At 42.4% G+C, this 18,801-nt stretch overlaps 2 protein-coding genes across 5 annotated transcripts; both read left to right on the forward strand.

The window, feature by feature from the left end:
• The first annotated feature begins 1,899 nt into the window (after positions 1-1,899).
• Positions 1,900-7,721, forward strand: LOC123723735 (collectrin). Of its 2 annotated transcripts, XM_014122883.3 has the most exons (7): positions 1,900-2,077; positions 2,191-2,269; positions 2,913-2,971; positions 3,185-3,270; positions 3,704-3,820; positions 4,065-4,259; positions 4,351-7,721. In XM_014122883.3, the coding sequence occupies exons 2-7, from the start codon at positions 2,197-2,199 to the stop codon at positions 4,481-4,483; spliced, it is 663 nt and encodes a 220-aa protein (XP_013978358.2). In that variant the 5' UTR covers positions 1,900-2,077; positions 2,191-2,196; the 3' UTR covers positions 4,484-7,721. The 2 variants fall into 2 exon arrangements, with proteins under 2 accessions (XP_013978358.2, XP_045543597.2); XM_045687641.2 differs by lacking the exon at positions 1,900-2,077 and having other exon boundaries at positions 2,090-2,269.
• A 5,786-nt stretch (positions 7,722-13,507) lies between these two features.
• mdp1 (magnesium dependent phosphatase 1) lies at positions 13,508-18,219 on the forward strand. 3 transcript variants are annotated; one of them, XM_045687166.2, is made up of 6 exons: positions 13,508-13,618; positions 14,875-14,938; positions 15,089-15,196; positions 15,379-15,486; positions 15,755-15,840; positions 16,130-18,219. In XM_045687166.2, the coding sequence occupies exons 1-6, from the start codon at positions 13,594-13,596 to the stop codon at positions 16,213-16,215; spliced, it is 477 nt and encodes a 158-aa protein (XP_045543122.1). In that variant the 5' UTR covers positions 13,508-13,593; the 3' UTR covers positions 16,216-18,219. The 3 variants fall into 3 exon arrangements, with proteins under 3 accessions (XP_045543122.1, XP_013978325.1, NP_001134528.1); XM_014122850.3 differs by lacking the exon at positions 13,508-13,618 and adding an exon at positions 13,802-14,074; NM_001141056.1 differs by lacking the exon at positions 13,508-13,618 and adding an exon at positions 14,453-14,607 and having other exon boundaries at positions 16,130-16,384.
• The last annotated feature ends 582 nt before the right edge of the window (positions 18,220-18,801 follow it).

The raw sequence follows: 18,801 nt of genomic DNA on the forward strand, positions 1-18,801 counted from the left end.
TTTCATGTTTTTTGGGGAAGTCTGGCTTTATCAGGAATCAAGGTAAGACCCAAGTGCAGACTGTGTGACGTAACAATGATTATTGTAACAGCAGGGGCAGGCAAACAGGTCAAGGTAGGCAGGGGTCGATAATCCAGAGTAGAGGCCAAGGTACAGGACGGCAGGCAGGCTCAGGTCAGGCAGAGGTCGGTAATTCAGAGGTGGAGCAAAGGTACAGGATGGCAGTCAGGGTCAGGCGCAGGCAGTGGTCAGGCGGGCGGGTACAGGGTCAGGACAGGCAAGGGTCAAAAACCAGGAGGACGAGAAAAGAGAAACTGGAACAAGCAGGAGCTGAGACAAAACGCTGGTATGCTTGAACAAACAAGACAAACTGGCAACAGACAGACAGAAAACACAGGTAGAAATACACAGGGGATAATGGGGAAGATGGGCGACACCTGGAGGGGTGTGGAGACAAGCACAAGGACAGGTGAAACAGATCAGGGTGTGACAGGCTTCACTTGGCATCCACAAATACATGCCACTGGTTAGTTGAGCATGCATAGGCTACAGACTTAATATACCTCAGTGGCTACAGAGCATGAAGTCCATTCTACAATTGTCCTGCAGGGACTCCTCAACTTCAAACTGCAAAATGCACATCAACCCTAGTTTTATGTTCAAGAGAGGAGTTCAACCAGGAATATATCTTTCAATAAAATGATTTCAGTATAATTTCTGATGGGTGTTTCCTGTATGGCGAAATAACCTAGCATTTTATGAGCGCAAAGATCATTTACTGATAATGCGTAATTGTATGTCTTGTATTCATGAGCTAACAAGAAAGCTTCACCCTGAGGGTGTGTTACATTTAATATGCTTCTGCGTGTTCTTCTTCCTAAATAGATTTGCAATCAGCTAATTTGGTGTTAATAGCCAGCAATCAGCTGGAAGAGTAGAGCAGCCCTCCACAGGCAGACCAAGTGAAATGTGTGAACCCATGTTTCTCATGAACAATCAATGATTGAATTTGAACCTAAGTTGTGCTTGACAAAAACCTTCACTGGTGAAAAATTAACCACATTATAGGTAATGTATCCAGGGCAGTGTGAATGGTTAATCATGACAGTGTCACTGAATTGTAAAAGTGTAATGTTACATTAGGTCTACCTTCATCTTTGTTATGTTACCTTAGTACGGTAGAAGCTGATGTGTCCCCCAAATGGCACCCGATTCCCTATAGGGCTCTGGTCAAAAGTAGTGCACTATTTATGGAATAGAATGCCATTTGGGACAGAATCACTGATACTCATAATAAAGGTATTATTAACTGTAAACACCCAGAAGAGAAGTGTCAGCTATCTTCCTTGACCTCAGTGTGACCTGTGGTGGAGCATAAGTCTGAAGGTGTCAGCTCTCCAGGTTGGGAAAAGTACTAAAAATATGTTCATAGGTGCTACAAACCTCCTACGAGTGGGTTGTTACAAGGATGTACTCTATTGTCAATTATATTATTTTGTCTGGCCAAATACCCCTTAGACTCTACCCTTGTTGAGGGATCTGAATTTGATCACTCGGATGTCGCTGAGAATATTCATGTGCCGCATGATTTACATAAATTCACTGAAAACCTGCAATAACACACGGTTATATTAACAGTATTGCACTTTTCAAGTAGCCTCATTTTTGCCAGCTAATAGCCTAACCACTGATCAGACTAAACGTTAAAATCCTGTTTCTGCATGATTATTGTGCTGCAACAATACTGGTCATTTTAAGATCCCATCTGTACAGTAAAGCAGGCCCACTGGGTAAACAAAAGCAGACTGGGTCTGTGTGTTTATCTTCCCGAGGTCTGCCTCCCTCTCACATTATCAAACCTCTTCCAATTCTCTGAGGCTTGGACAAATAGTGCTGACACTGCTGCGCACACACTGCTGTTCTCACATCCTTCTGCTCTTTGAGCAGGCTATCTGTACTGTTGGTGACAACTGTTATAGGGCTGTTACATTTTTAAAGGTGGGCAGGGAGGGTTTTAGCTAGCAGCTGTGTGTGTGTCATAGTTTAACCAATAAACTCTGGTAGTGGCCACCCCAAGGTTTGTTTGATTCCATTGTTGGCCTGCTCCTTCAACTTTAATGTCTGTCCACTGGGACTTTGACTGAGCCAGCAGCACAGCAGACTCTTTCTTAGTTCTGTTCTTATCCTCAGGAGGGGATGTTGGTGTGGATCCTGTTTCTGCTCTGCCAGGTGGGGGCACCTGCTCTGGCACAAGACCTCTGCCAGCGCGGTGAGTGAATTCATAGTTGGAATTACTTGGTGTTTGGTTTTTATTCTTGAGTTTGTGAGTGTTACAATTTGTACAATACCAGTTTATTGCTTCCCTGAATGTTTGTTTCAGCTAATATTCCAATAGTTTAATGTAGGGAGAAAGACAGTTTAATATGTCAGCTGATCAGAGTCTTGAGAAAGAAGGTACTGGTTCTGAGTGTTTTCATGACTTCAAATGGTCTACACAGGATGTTGTTATCTTGTCTTTGCATTTAATCTGGCTAGTTTAACAGAAGCGAGTGCCTGAGTGGGCAGAGGGCGAACACGCAGTAAATTTTCAAATACTTTATGATTTGTGGTACAGATAGTGTCCTTCATACTGTCCTGATAAAGGACTGTGAGACTAGATGAGCAGGGTGTCCTATTCATTGTTTGTTTCATTGGTGTCCTGTTTTTTTTTTGTTATTGTACTGTTTGTTTCATTGGTGTCCTGTTTTTTGTTATTTTACTGTTTGTATCAACCGATGTGACTCAAGTCAACATCTTCGTGACTTATTAGACTAGACTATTGTATGCTAATGTTTCATGATGTCTAAAACATTGACCATACAGTATTTGAGGCAGGGGAGAGAGATACAAAAAAACTGTTATTCTCTCTGTAGATGCTCCAAATGGCTACAAAGTGCGCATCAGCCTCAAAACTGCTTTGGGAGAGGATGCTGTGAGTACTATGCTTACTAAAAGATACAGTAGATTATTACATTATTTTCAGAACTGTTCTCTGAAATCAGTGGTATGCTCTAAAATACAGAAGGGGTCCTTTTGATCAAGTGCTTTGAAATGCTATTAATTTATTATTTTCAACATTATCAACACAGAAAAATGTGTTTGAATATTGTGATTGGTGATGAGATTATACTTTTTCTGTCTGCAGTATGAATGGAATCAGAGTGAAATGTTCTTTTTCCGAGCTACTATGGCCTTTGCCATGAGGAAGCACTTCCAAATGGAAACATACAAGTAAGAATATCTACAGTGCCCGAAAAATGTCTGACACATTATTTAATCAGTCGCTGTGTGAACTCAATACAAAGCACATGCTACAGTACATCAGCATGTAGTACATTATAAATTGTGTTGTTTGAGCCCTGAATGCTGATTGGCTGACAGCCGTGGTATATCAGACCGTAAACCACGGGTATGACAAAACGTTTATTTTTACTGCTCTAATTAAGTTGGTAAGCAGTTTATAATATTAATAAGGCACCTCGGGGGTTTGTTATATATGGCCAAATATGTTTTTCACTTCTTAAAAAAAAAGGTATATTTCCAGCCTTCCTGTGAGCATGTTTTATGACTTCTGTTTAAGTCAATAAAATTGTCTTCCTGGTGTGTTGTGTAATGCTGTCAACATGGCATTTCTGGCATTATGATGTTTGTGGGACTTTTCCAGTGTCGACAACATTATCCTGTGTGTTCAGACTTCGAGGGTGTCCTTCTGGTTTGTGGTGACATCACCAGACAACGCCACCATGCTTATTCCTAAGGCAGATGTGGAGAAAGCTGTGAGGTAATGCTCTGGTCTACTTTAAAAGAAAATGTCCTGGTCTACACCTGTAGATGAACTAAAGTGAGAAAATGAACATAAACATCCACCTGAATACCTGATTAAACAGACAATAGATATTATGCTTACAATGTGAAACACAAGGCAAGCGGTATTTAGACAGATTCAAGTACAGTTTGAGATAACAGACCTGTAAAAGATGAGATGTACTATCTGGACCTAAATTAACCCCTTCTATAACCAACAGGATGTCAAGGCATCGCATCAACAATGCCTTCCTCCTGTCAGATAGGACCCTGGAGTTTCTGGGCATCCACCCTACACTAGCAGCGCCAGTCAACCCTGACACCCCTCCCTGGCTCATCGTGTTTGGAGTGGTCATCGGTGCTGTGTGTGCTGGAATCATTACCCTGCTCGTATCCTCTCTGCTTCAAAAGAGACGGTGAGTCCACCCTTTGACAATACTTCAGTCTTTCTGTTCATAATGATATGTTTGGTTATTGAACTTGTGTTGATGGTTCATCTTGATCTAGGAAAGAGAAAGGGATGACGGAGGATGGGCAGGATGAAGAGGACATGCAGGTGAAAGGAGTGGAGAATGGCATCAACCTGGATGGCACCTACAATAGAGGATTCACAGATGATGATCGCTTTACAAAGCTGTAAAGGCTTTTCCGGTACAATGCTGCCAAGTAAGCACTCCAATGAGACGTTTATGCAGTGTCTACAGTTTCAAACTGCAGCGGGTATGACATTTGGAAAAACAGACTCTAGCCACTAGTTAAATAAATAAGTGAAAAGAACAGTAAGACATTTCCCACTGGGCACAGACGTCAGTTCAACTAATGTGAATTCAATATGAAATCAACAAAAAATGTAGCTTCTGGTGAAAGAAAATACAACATTCCCTTATGTTAATGACATACACCTTAGCCAAATACATTTAAACTCAGTTTTTCACAATTCCTGACATTTAATCCTAGTAAAAATTCCCTGTCCAGTTAGGATCACCACATTATTTTAAGAATTTGAAATGTCAGAATTATAGTAGAGAGAATGATTTATTTCAGCTTTTATTTCTTTCATCACATTCCCAGTGGGTCAGAAGTTTACATATACTCAATTAGTATTTGGTAGCATTGCCTTTAAATTGCCTTCAAACATTTAGCATTGCCTTCAAACGTTTCGGGTAGCCTTCCACAAGCTTCGCACAATAAGTTGGGTGAATTTTAGCCCATTTCTCCTGACAGAGCTGCTGTAACTGAGTCAGGTTTGTAGGCCTCCTTGCTCGCACACAGTTCTGCCCACCAATTTTCTATAGGATTGAGGTCAGGGCTTTGTGATGGACACTCCAATACCTTGACTTTGTTGTCCTGAAGCCATTTTGACACTACTTTGGAAGTATGCTTGGGGTCTTTGTCCATTTGGAAGACCCATTTGCGACCAAGCTTTAACTTCCTGACTGATGTCTTGAGATGTTGCTTCAATATATCCACATAATTTTCCTACCTCATGATGCCATCTGTTTTGTGAAGTGCACCAGTCCCTCCTGCAGCAAAGCACCCCCACAACATGATGCTGCCATCCCCATGCTTCACGGTTGGGATGGTCTTCTTTGGCATGCAAGCCACCCCCTTTTTCCTCCAAACATAACGATGGTCATTATGGCCAAACAGTTATATTGTTGTTTCATCAGACCAGAGGACATTTCTCCAAAAAGTATGGTCTTTGTCCCCATGTGCATTTGCAAACTAGGGGTATGATTCTCGCTTCGGGTGCGAGAGGTCCCGGGTTCAAATCCCGGATGAGCCCCCATCTTACGTTCTCCCCTCGGGTGTAGCTCGTCTGAGGAGGAGACGTAAATGCCTGGGCCTAAACACACCAGGTAACACGGGTGAAAGGGGAAGAAATGTGGGGTGCAATGAGCGATAAATAAATCAGACCACAACCAGAACTCAATTTTAACCCTCAGGGGATGTTTAGTGAATTAGTTAAATAAACAATATAAAACACCCATAAATAATCAGTAAGAAACAAAACAACCACAACAAGGGAAGGTAAGAGAAGGGAATGTTTGGGATCGGGGTCCAAGTAATGAAAATAAACAAAAGGTCCCTCCTCTTCTACACACCTAATCCTTCCTAACACACTCTAAACCCTAACCCACTGTCTTACCTGGTTCCAAGAAAATACAAGGGTGACACCCGCCCGGCTAACCTAGTGTATAAAACAATGCGTTATCTACGTGAGAATGTACACCCATGGGCAGATCTACCTTTTCCCTTCTCCAGGACCTAGGTAGGGTGGAGCGCCTCAGGAGGACAGGCTGAAACACAAACAAAGAAATTAACACAAATAATCACACAAAAAAACAAGTTCTCTCTCTCTCTCTCTCTCTCTCTCTCTCTCTGCAAACAGATATCCTCTCTGTAATAAGCTACAGCCACATATCCTCTCTGTAATAAGCTACAGCCACGCCCACCATCGTTAGCCGCAACTCGGTACACCTGTAATGCCCAGGACACAAACACACTAACAGGGGAAAATGGGGAACAAGAAAAACGTAACACCGTAGTCTGGCTTTTTTTATGCGGTTTTGGAGCAGTGGCTTCTTCCTTGCTGAGCGGCCTTTCAGGTTGTCGATAAAGGACTCGTTTTTACTGTGGATATAGATACTTTGTACCTGTTTCCTCCAGCATCTTCACATGGTCCCTTGCTGTTGTTCTGGGATTTATTTGCACTTTTCGCACCAAAGTACGTTCATCTCTAGGGGACAGAACGCGTCTGCTTCCTGAGCGGTATGACGGCTGCGTGGTCCCATGGTGTTTATACTTGCATGCTATTGTTTGTACAGATGAACATGGTACCTTCACGCGTTTGGCAATTGCTCCGAAGGATGAACCAGACTTGTGGAGGTCTACAATTTTTTTTCTGAGGTCTTGGCTGATTTCTTTTGATTTTCCAATGATGTCAAGCAAAGAGGCACTGAGTTTGAAGGCAGGTCTTGAAATACAGCCACACCTCCAATTGACCCAAATTACGTCAATTAGCCTATCAGAAGCTTCTAAAGCCATGACATCGTTTTCTGGAATTTTCCAAGCTGTTTAAAGGCACAGTCAACTTAGTGTATGTAAACGTCTGACCCACTGGAATTGTGATACACTGAATTATAAGTGAAATAATCTGGCTGTAAACAATTGTTGAAAAAATGACTTGTGTCATGCACAAAGTAGATGTCCTAACCGACTTGCCAAAACTATAACAAGAAATTTGTGGAGTGGTTGAAAAACAAGTTAATGACTCCAACCTAAGTGTATGTAAACTTCCGACTTCAACTGTACAGTATGTGTTATCCATGGCTTTAGTTAAGCATTTCTGCAAACCAAGTAGGTGACAATGGTCTACAATTTTCATATATATTTAGTATTGTCAAAACTGTGAAATTATAGAAAGATTCCATAAGCATGTTCATTTAGAGATCATGAATGCTTCTTCTCAGTGATCGCAGATCTGAAAATAATCAAAATGTAGCAACAGTTCAATAAATGTATTTGAAAGGGAGGAAAACCCCATAATTGATTTAACTGAGAAATGCATCAAGTTAAGTGCTAAACGCCTATTAATGTTTTTTACTGCTTGTTTTGCACAATGTGAACCACTGGAGTAGAACACGTGAACATATGGGTTTAAACTTTAAACAGGTTTTTATAGTGGATGTTCTAGTAGTTTGACATAATGGCCATTTTGATATTACTGTAGATGGTTAAATTATGGAAAACTATACCAATTGTGTGAATCAGAGGATATGCAAACCATCTGTGATTTAGATGTCTCCCTCTTTCCTATAGTGGAACCTCTGGAGTCTGTTGAGATTAAAGCAAATTAAACTTCATTAAAGACTTAAGCTTCCAATTGGCTCATTTATCCCCCTCTGTTACTATTCCCTAGGTCGCTGCTGTAAATGAGAATGTGTTCAGTCAATTTTTTATTTTAAGTGTTACCTCTATTCAGCTACAGCATACGACGAAAGATTATGGACACATAATGGAACACACATCCAGTCAATGCCTGCAATTACCCATGAATAATGGGTAGATGTGGGGTCAGCTGTATAATGATTAAAATGTTACACCCTGTCCCAACCCAGTTCCTCAGTAATAATTAAATGGCTAAATGGGCACATACCTGGTTGACTGGGGTGCCGGCGGTGGAAGTCGGCGATGAGGGCTGGGTCCAGGATGTCTCTAGCGGGGGCCCAGCACCTCTCCTCCGGGCCATAACCCTCCCAGTCAACCAGGTACTGGAAACCCCTGCCCCGTGGTCGAACACCCAGGAGGCGTCTCACCGTGTACACCGGATGGCCATCGATGACACGGGGAGGATGGGTGGGCCAGGAAACAGAAGACAATGGGCTGTGAGACACAGGTTTAACACAGGACACATGAAAGGTGGGGTGTATACGAAGGGTACGGGGCAGCAGAAGACAAACAGCAGAGGGACTAATCATTTTTGAGATGGGAAACAGGCCAATAATCTGGGGGGAGAGTTTGTGGGATTCCACCCGGAAGGGCAGATCTCGGGTGGATAGCCATACCTTCTGCCCGAGACGATACCGGGGAGCCGGGGTCCGATGGCGATTCGCTTGTCGTCGATACCTGGTGGTGGTCTTGAGGAGGGCCGACCGGGTTCTCCTCCAGGTACGATGACAGCGGCGGACAAACATCTTGGCAGAAGGTACGCCGACCTTTTCCTCCTGCTCGGGGAAGAACGGGGGCTGATACCCCAGGGAACATTCAAAGGGCGATAGGCACGTGGCAGAGCAGGGAATGGTGTTGCGTGCGCATTCCACCCACACCAGCTGCTGGCTCCAGGTGGTGGGGTTGGCAGAGACCAGGCAGCGCAAGGTGGTCTCGAGATCCTGGTTGACTCAGTCAACTTAGTGTATGTAAACGTCTGACCCACTGGAATTGTGATACAGTGAATTACAAGTGAAATAATCTGTCTATAAACAATTGTTGAAAAAATGACTTGTGTCATGCACAAAGTATATGTCCTAACCGACTTGCCAAAACTATAGTTTGTTAACAAGAAATTTGTGGAGTGGTTGAAAAACATGGCCGTCTCCTTGGCAGAGGGTAACTTAGGGAGAGGAATGAAGTGGGCGGCCTTGGAAAAGCGGCCGTTAGACTGGGGGTGGAACCTGGAGGACAGGCTGGCCGACGACCCAAAGGAGGGTGCAGAACGCCTTCCAGAACCGGGACGAGAACTGAGGGCCGCAGTCGGAGACCATGTCCATGGCAGTCCATGGATCCGGAAGACATGCTGCAATACAGACAGCTCCTTGTGCTGATCCGATATTGCCGTTCCGCTGGCGACAGCCCAGCCCTGCCTAGTTGCATGGGCTCGGGAAACAGTGCCTCGGCCCTCCGCTGTAATTCTCTAGGAAGGTCAGGATATCTATGGTGCTCTTGGCCACCGGACCGCCGGGGACTTCCGGGATGACTCGGAGGCGAGGTGGAATCCCTGGACGTGGGAGTGAAATTGAATTTCCTCTCCATCCGTCATTCCTGCAATTGCCCATCGATGCGGATGGTCAAAGCAATGAGGGAGTCAAAATCTGTGGGTAACTCCCAAGCCGCAAGCTCGTCCTTAACCTCCTCCAAGACGCAGTGCAGGAACATGTCGAACAGTGCTTCCGGGTTCCACGTACTCTCCGCTGCCAACGTGCGGAAATCCACCGCTTAGTCGGCCACAGTGTGGGTGTCCTGCCGGAGCTGGATTAGCTTGCGGGCAGCTTCTCTTCTGGAGAACGGGGCATCAAAGACCTTCCTCACCTCTCCCACGAACCCCTCCAGGCTCGCGCATACGGCCGGCTGCTGTTCCCATACGGCGGTAGCCCAGGTGAGAGCCCTTCCAGACATCAGCGTGATGAGGTAGGCTATTTTGGAGCGGATCCGAGGGGAAGGAGGAGGGCTGAAGCTCGAAAATGGAGGCACACTGAGCTAAAAACGCCCAACAGGTGATTGGCTCTCCATCAAAGAGTTCCGGAGTAGGTAACCGGGGCTCCCGGGAAGGTGGATTTGCCGGTGGGGCGGCACTGCTAACCGCCGAATTGCTGAGGGGCAGTGGGGTTACCACCATGGCAGGCTGCCTCTCAGACAACCCGCAGAATTGCTCCAGCAGCATGTCCAACGCCCGGTCATGACACTCAGCCAACATTTGGACCACCTCCATCAGCCCACGAAGCAATTCCTCATGCCTACCAATGGAGGCTCCTTGGGAGGAGATGGCGTTGCACAGCTGGTCCGGGTCTGCTGGGTCAGTCATGGCCAGTTCGTACTGTCAGCCAACACCCCCTTTGGCCGCCTTTCCTTCCAGTTCTCTGCTGCCAATGACTGGAACGAATTGCAAAAATCACTGCAGCTGGTGACATATCTCCCTCACGAACTTTAAGTATCAGCTGTCAGAGCAGCTTACCGATTACTGTACCTGTACACAGCCCATCTGTAAATAGCACACCCAACTACCTCATCCCTATGTTATTAATTTTTGTTGCTCTTTTGCACCCTAGTATCTCTATTTGCACATCCTCATCTGCACATCTGTCACTCCAGTGTTAATGCTAAATTGTAATTATTTCGCCACTATGGCCTATTTATTGCCTTACCTCTAACCTTACTACATTTGCACACACTGTACATATATTTTTCTATTGTGTTTTTGACTGCATGTTTGTTTATCCCATGTGTAACTCTGTTGTTTTTGTCGCACTGCTTTGCTTTATCTTGGCCAGGTCGCAGCTGTAAATGAGAACTTGTTCTCAACTGGCCTACCTGGTTAAATAAAAATGAAATACTTTCTTTTTTTTTTTTATCAGGTATGAAGGTAAGACCCAAATGCAGACCATGTCGAATAAACAATAGTTTAATATTCCAACAGGGGCAGCCAATAGACAGGTCAAGGCAGGCAGGGGTCAGTAAACTAGAGGTGGGGTAACGGTACCAGGCAGCAGGCAGGCTCAGGGTAAGGCAGAGGTCGGTAATCCAGAGGGGGGCAAAGGTACAGGTCGGCAGGCAGGCTCAGGCAGAGTGGTCAGGCAGGTGGGCTCGGAGTCAGGACAGGCAAGAGCCAATTTCAGGAGGGCGAGAAAAGAGAGACTGGAAAAAGCAGGCGCTGTGACACAAACCACTGGTTGACTTGAACAAACAAGACGAACTGGCAACAGACAAACAGAGAACACAGGTATAAATACACAGGGGATAATGGGGAAGATGGGCAACACCTGGAGGGGGGTGGAGACAATCACAAAGACAGATGAAACCGATCAGGGTGTGACAAAATGGTTGGCTCTTAACTTCCTACAACCTCTAATGGGTAGGTATTCTACCAGTTTCAGCTCTGGTAGCGGAACACACAAGGGCTTTTGATTTTTTAAATCAAATGTAGCATCAGTAACTAAAGCAGCTGGCAACAAACTCAAGTGTGACGCTCAAGTGCCTTTGATCCTTCTCCAGAAAGGACATGTTACAAAGGGAAAGCTTCTGTGAGTCATTTGTTTGAGAACATTCTGTTCACTGGCTGAATTGTTTTCTTCCCACATCATAGCCATTTCTTATTCTAGACACAAGGGGGAGGTTTTAGCCATGTGGTCAGAACATGGTTGAATGGCTATTGAACTTTAGGACATACAGTTGTTTTAGCTATATAGTGTAGTATGAGCCAAGGTAGATTAGATTGTCCTTTGTATTAGTATTTATTATGGATCCCCATTGCAGCAGCCACTCTTCCTTGGGTCCAGCCAAATTAAGGCAGTTATACAATTGTAAAAACATTACAATACATTTCACAACACATTAAGTGTGTGCCACTACTCTACAACACAAAATCCATGTGTATATGTGTGTATAGTGTTGATATTATCATGTGGGTTTGCAGTCTTATTATGACTATTCATTTGATAGATAAGGGGATAACTTCCACCTCCAAAGCTTGTATTGTAGGCCTACGGAGACCATTGACAGAGACTGAAGTATGACCTCTTGCTGGCCGATAAGTGTATACCAAAGATGGTTTAGCTAAAGTGTGGGAAGATCTCAATTGAATACTCCTCTCCTTCTCAAAACCTATTAGATTCCCTCAGATTACACACACCCCAAAATTATTTGAAAACAAATCCAATCTTGATAAACTCCCATATAAACTCCCACATCTATTACGTGAAATACCACAGTGTGCCATCACAAAAAAGGGCACAAACACTAATGTAAATACAACCTATATTTCTGTTTATATATTTTCCCCTTTTGTACTTCAATTATTTGCTCATTGTTACAACCAATAATATAACATTTGACATGTCTATTCTTTTAAAACTTTTGTGAGTGTAATGTTTACTGTTTGTTTATTTCCCTTGTTAATTTCCCTTTTGTTTATTTTCTATTTCACTTGCTTTGGCAATGTAAACATATTTTTCCCATGCCAATAAAACCATTTGAATTTAATTGAAAGACAGAGGTCCCTTCCCTCTGACTTTCTCCTCCAACGGGTTTTGAAAAGAAGAGAGGAAGCTTCATATCCATCGCCAAACCCACTGGCTCCAGGTCATCTATAAGTCGTTGGTAGGTAAAGCCCCGCCTTATCTCAGCTCACTGGTCACCATAGCAGCACCCACCCGCAGCACGCGCTCCAGCAGGTATATTTCACTGGTCATCCCCAAAGCCAATTCCTCCTTCGGCCGCCTTTCCTTCCAGTTCTCTGCTGCCAATGACTGGAACAAACTGCAAAAATCACTGAAGTTGGAGACTCATATCTCCCTCACTAGCTTTAAGCACCAGCTGTCAAAGCAGCTCACAGATCACTGCACCTGTACATAGTGCACCTGTACATAGCCCATCCATCTACCTCATCACCATATTGTTATTTATTTTGCTCCTTTGCACCCCAGTACCGCTATTTGCACACTCATCTTCTGCACATCTATCATCCCAGTGTTTAATTTGCCATACTGTAATAATTTCGCCACTATGGCCTATTTATTGCCTCACCCCCCTTTTCCTACCTCATTTGCACACACTGTATATAGACTTTCTCCACTGTATTTGTTGATTTTCAGCGTTTATCCAAAAACCCTATAAAACGCCATTCATTTTCATCATAGGCTTTGTCCAATGAACCATGGCGGAGTTAGTGCCTACAAAAAGACGCAATTACTATTTCTCTGTCTATACGGTCCTCCATTCAAAGTCCAATGTTTGTTTATTTCATGTGTAACTCTGTGTTGTATGTGTCGAACTGCTTCGCTTTATCTTGGCCTGGTCGCAGTTGTAAATGAGAACTTGTTCTCAACTAGCCTACCGGGTTAAATAAAGGTTACATATATATATCTTTTTTAAAGACATCCCATTGGACTTTGAATGGAGGACCGTATAGACAGAGAAATAGTAATTGCGTCTTTTTGTAGGCACTAACTCCGCCATGGTTCATTGGACAAAGCCTATGATGAAAATGAATGGCGTTTTATAGGGTTTTTGGATAAACGCTGAAAATAAGGTATGTGGTAAACACAGGCATAGGATATTTTATACGTTTTGTTCTGAGATCATCTTCATCAGTTAACGTCACTTTTTGTGAATTAAGGCTTCATAAATAAAAGGTCATGTAAACTGACTGCTATTATCTCATAGAAAACGTATAAGATCTCCTAAGCATGTGTTAACCTCGTACCTTATTTTCTGCATTTATTCCAAATCCCTATTCTTCCCCCATTAATTTTTCCCATGGGGATGGCGGAACGAACCAGAGGTAACTCATTTCCTGGTTTTAGGACTACAAACTGGCGAGCTCACGCCCCACCAAACTGACTGTTGTCCAATCGCTTTCACGTTGTCATTCTGCATCACGCGGTTGCTAAGCAAATCGTCACGCAAGTCCTTCTCAAAGTCAGGTTATGAGTCAATAAACCTGACTATTTTCATCGAAAGTACGAAATGTCACTATTTAAAAACGATACAATATTACAGATAACAAGTTAATTATCTTACATATCGGAAAATATTTAATGGTGTACTTCTTGTTCACGAAATTCATGCTAATATTGGGTTTTTGAGCGAGCGCTATGAGTTCTGACCTCACAAAGGGTGCCTTCGTAAATTCGCTCTGGCTATCTACTCCGCTTTCAGAGCACTCTCGCCCGAGTGTGCCTGAGCGCAGAATAACTGATGAATTTACGACCATACCAAAGGCAGTTAAGCGCCCAAGGTAACTGGCTAAAGTTGGCTAGCCTGCTATTTTTTTTTTTTTTTTGTTGATAGCTTGCGAACGTAAATTACTTCCAGACATAGAGAACACTTCACTCTGACTATTTGCTCGCCATAGCAAAGCTTGTTAGGCTGTTTTCGTGTTATCTAGAGCGTTAGTGACTAACTGTGTTGCTAGCAACAGTTAATTCCGTTTTTTTGTCAACCTTTACTGACACATGTCATATTCAAAGGGTGTTTTGCGTTCGTCAGTTAATCTGTGCTCTGGCACATATGATTCCAATGTAGTTTCCCCATCTCCTCAAAGGTATCACTGGTATAGCTACCAATGACTTGTGTGATATATTTGTACTTTTACTTCCGCATCTAGATCTTCTGAGCACATAACCACAACTACTACACTGGATGTAGCTAGCTAGTCGTAGATTTGACGATTATTAGGATAAATTAGCTACTAGATAATTGAAACAGTTACTGCTTAACTCAGGAAATAGCTAGCTATGTCCAAACCAAAGTTTGTTGTGTTTGACCTGGGTAAATTGAAAATATAGCTACTGTAACGTTAGCTAACTAACTTTATCTAGCCATGTAGCTAGCTAGCAATGTTATGAGAATGAAGACTCAACAAATAGCATACCTTGCTAATACCAAAGCAGAACAAGAAGATTGTCACAGCTAAAGTAGCTAGTCTAGCTATCTGTCATGTGTTTCTGTCATCCTCCATCTAAAGTAGCTTGTCTAGCTATGTCATGTGTTTCTGTCATCCTCCATCATCTCTGTTTTGTTTTTTCCTTGTCTCAGATTATACTCTTTGGCCCTTCTGGGTGAGTAGCTATGTGGACCCACAATTTCACAAAGACAAAGCGTGAGTTTATTGGTTAAAATCTTGATGAGTATCAAGCTAATGATGGCTTTAGGCTATGTCTTTCTCTAAATCCTCTCCCTTCCAACTCTTACACACATCAGCCATGTCTTTCCAGATTTCTAATAATATCTCATCTGCCTTTCCCGACAGGGGAGTGGTGTTAAATGCAAGGAGGGAGAAAATGCAACTGTTCCCAGAAACAGTGGACATATTGACTTCTCTACATGGCCAAGGGATCCAGATTGGAGTGGCATCACGGTCAGTTCATACAGTGATCAAGGAATTGTAAAAGAAAATCATGCTATTTTATAATCTGATTAAACATATGTTTTAACATTATGTAAAACGTGTTTAGACAATGGGCATTTCTGTTTTTAGCCTCTAGATGATTGAAATAACATGCCATTGTAAATAATCAACATTTTATTTATATTTCTCAGCACATGTGAGGTGGATGGAGCCAATCAGCTGTTGTCCCTCTTCAATCTCAACCAATACATATCCTTCAAGGAAATATACCCGGGGTCAAAGGTTCCTCACTTCAAAAAGTAAGTGTCTGAATTTGAGATTGCCGTGTTCACGTGCTTGTTGGAACTAGAAATCTCTGAAATTTCTGACTTGCTAACTGGTTGTAGTTAATCACGTGCCACGTTCAACGAATTAGCAAATCTGACATTTCTAGCATGTGAATGCAGCATTAACAACCACTGCTGCTGGACGATTCTTCTGTGAGGATGGAAGTGTATGTTTGTGTTCATGTCTGGCCGTGAAAGAGTGTTTTATAGTGGAACTCACTGTCATTGTGTCTTTGTTCAGGCTCCAGACAGACAGTGGATTCAAATTCAGTGAGATGATGTTCTTTGATGACGAACACAGGAACATCACAGCAGTCAGTCGACTAGGTACTACTTTCATAACTTTCCACCTCAACTCAAACCAATTTATAATTTCATAAAGTCCACTTGAACTTCGTAAAGTCATTTAAATGCATGCACAACAGGGTAGGTAAAAATATAGATGATTTTAAAATGATTCCATATCATGAGTTGACCACGGACATTATGACATGACATCTGTTTTGAAGTATAGCAACTTAGCAAGTACTGTATGTTGCATAAACCGTTCACACCCAAAGGAGATAACACAAGTAACTTTACTTTAACTTACCCTGAAATCTGGTTTCTCTCTTAGGTGTGCACTGTGTTCTGGTTCCTGAAGGAGTGACTATGAAATTAGTCAATGAAGCGCTTCTGCAGTTCTCCCAGGGTGCAAAATGAGGACTTGAGGACAGAGTTGATGCAATACATACAGTGCCTTGCAAAAGTATTCATCGCCCTTGGCGTTTTTCCTATTTTGTTGCGTTACAACCTGTAATTTAAATGGATTTTTATTTGGATTTCATGTAATGGACATACACAAAATAGTCCAAATTGGTGAAGTGAAATTAAAAAAATTACTTATTTAAAAAAAATCTAAAAACAGAAAAGTGGTGAGTGCATATGTATTCACCCCCTTTGTTATGAAGCCCCTAAATAAGATCTGGTGCAACCAATTACCTTCAGAAGTCACATAATTACTTAAATAAAGTACCTGTGTGCAAGCTAAGTGTCACATGATCTGTCAAATGATCTCAGTATATATACACCTTCTGAAAGGCCCCAGAGTCTGCAACACAACTAAGCAAGGGGCACCACCAAGTAAGTGGCACCATGAAGACCAAGGAGATCTCCAAACAGGTCAGGGACAAAGTTGTGGAGAAGTGCAGATCAGGGTTGGGTTATAAAAAAAATATCTGAAACTTTGAACATCCCATGGAACACCATTAAATCCATGATTAAAAAATGTAAAGAATATGGCACCACAACAAACCTGCCAAGAGAGGGCCACCCACCAAAACTCACGGACCAATCAGAGAGGCCACAAAGAGACCACAGATAACCCTGAAGGAGCTGCAAAGCTCCACAGCTGAGATTGGAGTATCTGTCTATAGGACCACTTTAAGCCGTACATTCCACAGAGCTGGGCTTTACGGAAGTGTGACCAGAAAAAAAGCCATTGCTTCAAGAAAGAAATAAGCAAACACGTTTGGTGTTTGCCAAAAAGGCATGTGGGAGACTCCCCAAACATATGGAAGAAGGTTCTCTGGTCAGATGAGGCTAAAATTGAGCTTTTTGGCCATCAAGGAAAATGCTATGTCTGGCGCAAACCCAACACCTCTCATCACCCCAAGAACAGCACAGCTGTGGTGGCAGCATTAGGCTGTCTGGATTTTTTTTCATCGGCAGGGACTGGGAAATTGAAAACGATGAATGCCGCTAAATACAGCGACATTCTTGAGGGAAACCTGTTTCAGTCTTACAAAGATTTGTGACTGGGACGGAGGTTCACCTTTCAGCAGGGCAATAACCCTAAGCATACTGCTAAAGCAACACTCAAGTGGTTTAAGGGGAAACATTTAAATGTCTTGGAATGGCCTAGTAAAAGCCCAGACCTCAATCCAATTGAGAATCTGTGGTATGACTTAAAGATTGCTCTACACCAGCGGAACCCATCCAACTTGAAGGAGCTGGAGCAGATTTGCCTTGAAGAATGGACAAAAATCCCAGTGGCTAGATGTGCCAAACTTATAGAGACACCCCAAGAGACTTGCAGCTATGATTGTTGCAAAAGGTGGCTCTACAAAGTATTGAGTTTGCGGGTGTGAAAAGTTATGCATGCTCAAGGTAAAAAATGTTTTGTCTTATTTCTTGTTTCTTTCACAATAAATAATATTTTGCATCTTCAAAGTGGTAGGCATGTTGTGTAAATCAAATGATTCAACCCCCCCCCCCCCAAAAAAAAAAATCTATTTTAATTCTAGATTGTAAGGCAACAAAATAGGAAAAAATGCTAAGGGGTGTGAATACTTTTGCAAGCCACTGTATACTTTACCTCTTGGGACATTGTTGTACTGCCACAAACCTGATTCGTACAGAATTTTTTTCAACTCCAGGCTGTGATCTCAAACCTCATTGCTTCACTTCATTCAGTGTTACTGCAAGATGAAAGAGCAATGTTTGAGAAGATGGACGAATGTTTTTCTTCATGGCTTTTTATGTGTATAATCAACGATACTTCAAGGGTGGCCAGAGCCATGCAATCAATATGTTATAAATGTATTGAATTGGAATTCAAGGTACATGAAATAACGTTCTCTGTGTTGTTCTTGAATTTGACCAATTCTATTACACTTATTATTACTGTTGCAGAGAATATATATAAAAGTATTTTTTATGAATATAGCCGGTTTCATTTTGTCATTTCCATATGAATTTATTTTCTATTCCTTTAGGTATTCCATATCAACTGTACATAGTCGTTCGTGGTAATCATTTTCATCATTATGTATTCTATTTGTCATTAGATTTGATATTAATGTTCAATACTCAACTCGCATGTTCTATAATTTATGCACTGTTATTTTCTCTAATTTAGCCTTAGGCTATTCATTCATAGTTTTAATTTACTCCTCTCTCATTGCCTATTCTTCCTAGAAGCCCCAGGACAATCTCCACACCTTATTTTTCTACCCAAAGAGCTATGGATTTCTTTGTCAAATGTATCAAGTACAAATCTAATTCTCATTAAGATGGTTGGTTGATTGAGATTGAATTCCCCTTGGTGATCACATAGAGGCCTGGTGGAACAAACAAATGTCAGTTTGGCCAAGGCTCCTGGTCTATGCTAAATGTAGTCGTCACAGTAAGCGAAAGTAACATTGTTATCATTCTAATAGCTCATTCTAAAAGCGATTAGTTTTTTTGCAGTAGTAGTAGAAATTAGCCATATTGTTTGCAATTCAGATCATCTCGATCTTTTGATGG

This window comes from Salmo salar, chromosome 10 (genome assembly GCF_965601325.2).
Source record: "Salmo salar chromosome 10, fSalSal1, whole genome shotgun sequence".
In the NCBI taxonomy this organism is placed as follows: Eukaryota; Metazoa; Chordata; class Actinopteri; order Salmoniformes; family Salmonidae; genus Salmo; species Salmo salar.

Coding starts and splice junctions, on each gene's coding strand:
- LOC123723735 (XM_014122883.3), top strand. CDS start 2,197: ATGTTGGTGTGGATCCTGTTTCTGCTCTGCCAGGTGGGGGCACCTGCT. Junction 2,972..3,184: donor CTGCTTTGGGAGAGGATGCT/GTGAGTACTATG, acceptor TTCTGTCTGCAG/TATGAATGGAATCAGAGTGA. Junction 3,271..3,703: donor TTCCAAATGGAAACATACAA/GTAAGAATATCT, acceptor GGACTTTTCCAG/TGTCGACAACATTATCCTGT.
- mdp1 (XM_014122850.3), top strand. CDS start 14,035: ATGAATTTACGACCATACCAAAGGCAGTTAAGCGCCCAAG. Junction 15,487..15,754: donor AAGGTTCCTCACTTCAAAAA/GTAAGTGTCTGA, acceptor GTCTTTGTTCAG/GCTCCAGACAGACAGTGGAT. Junction 15,841..16,129: donor CACAGCAGTCAGTCGACTAG/GTACTACTTTCA, acceptor TTTCTCTCTTAG/GTGTGCACTGTGTTCTGGTT.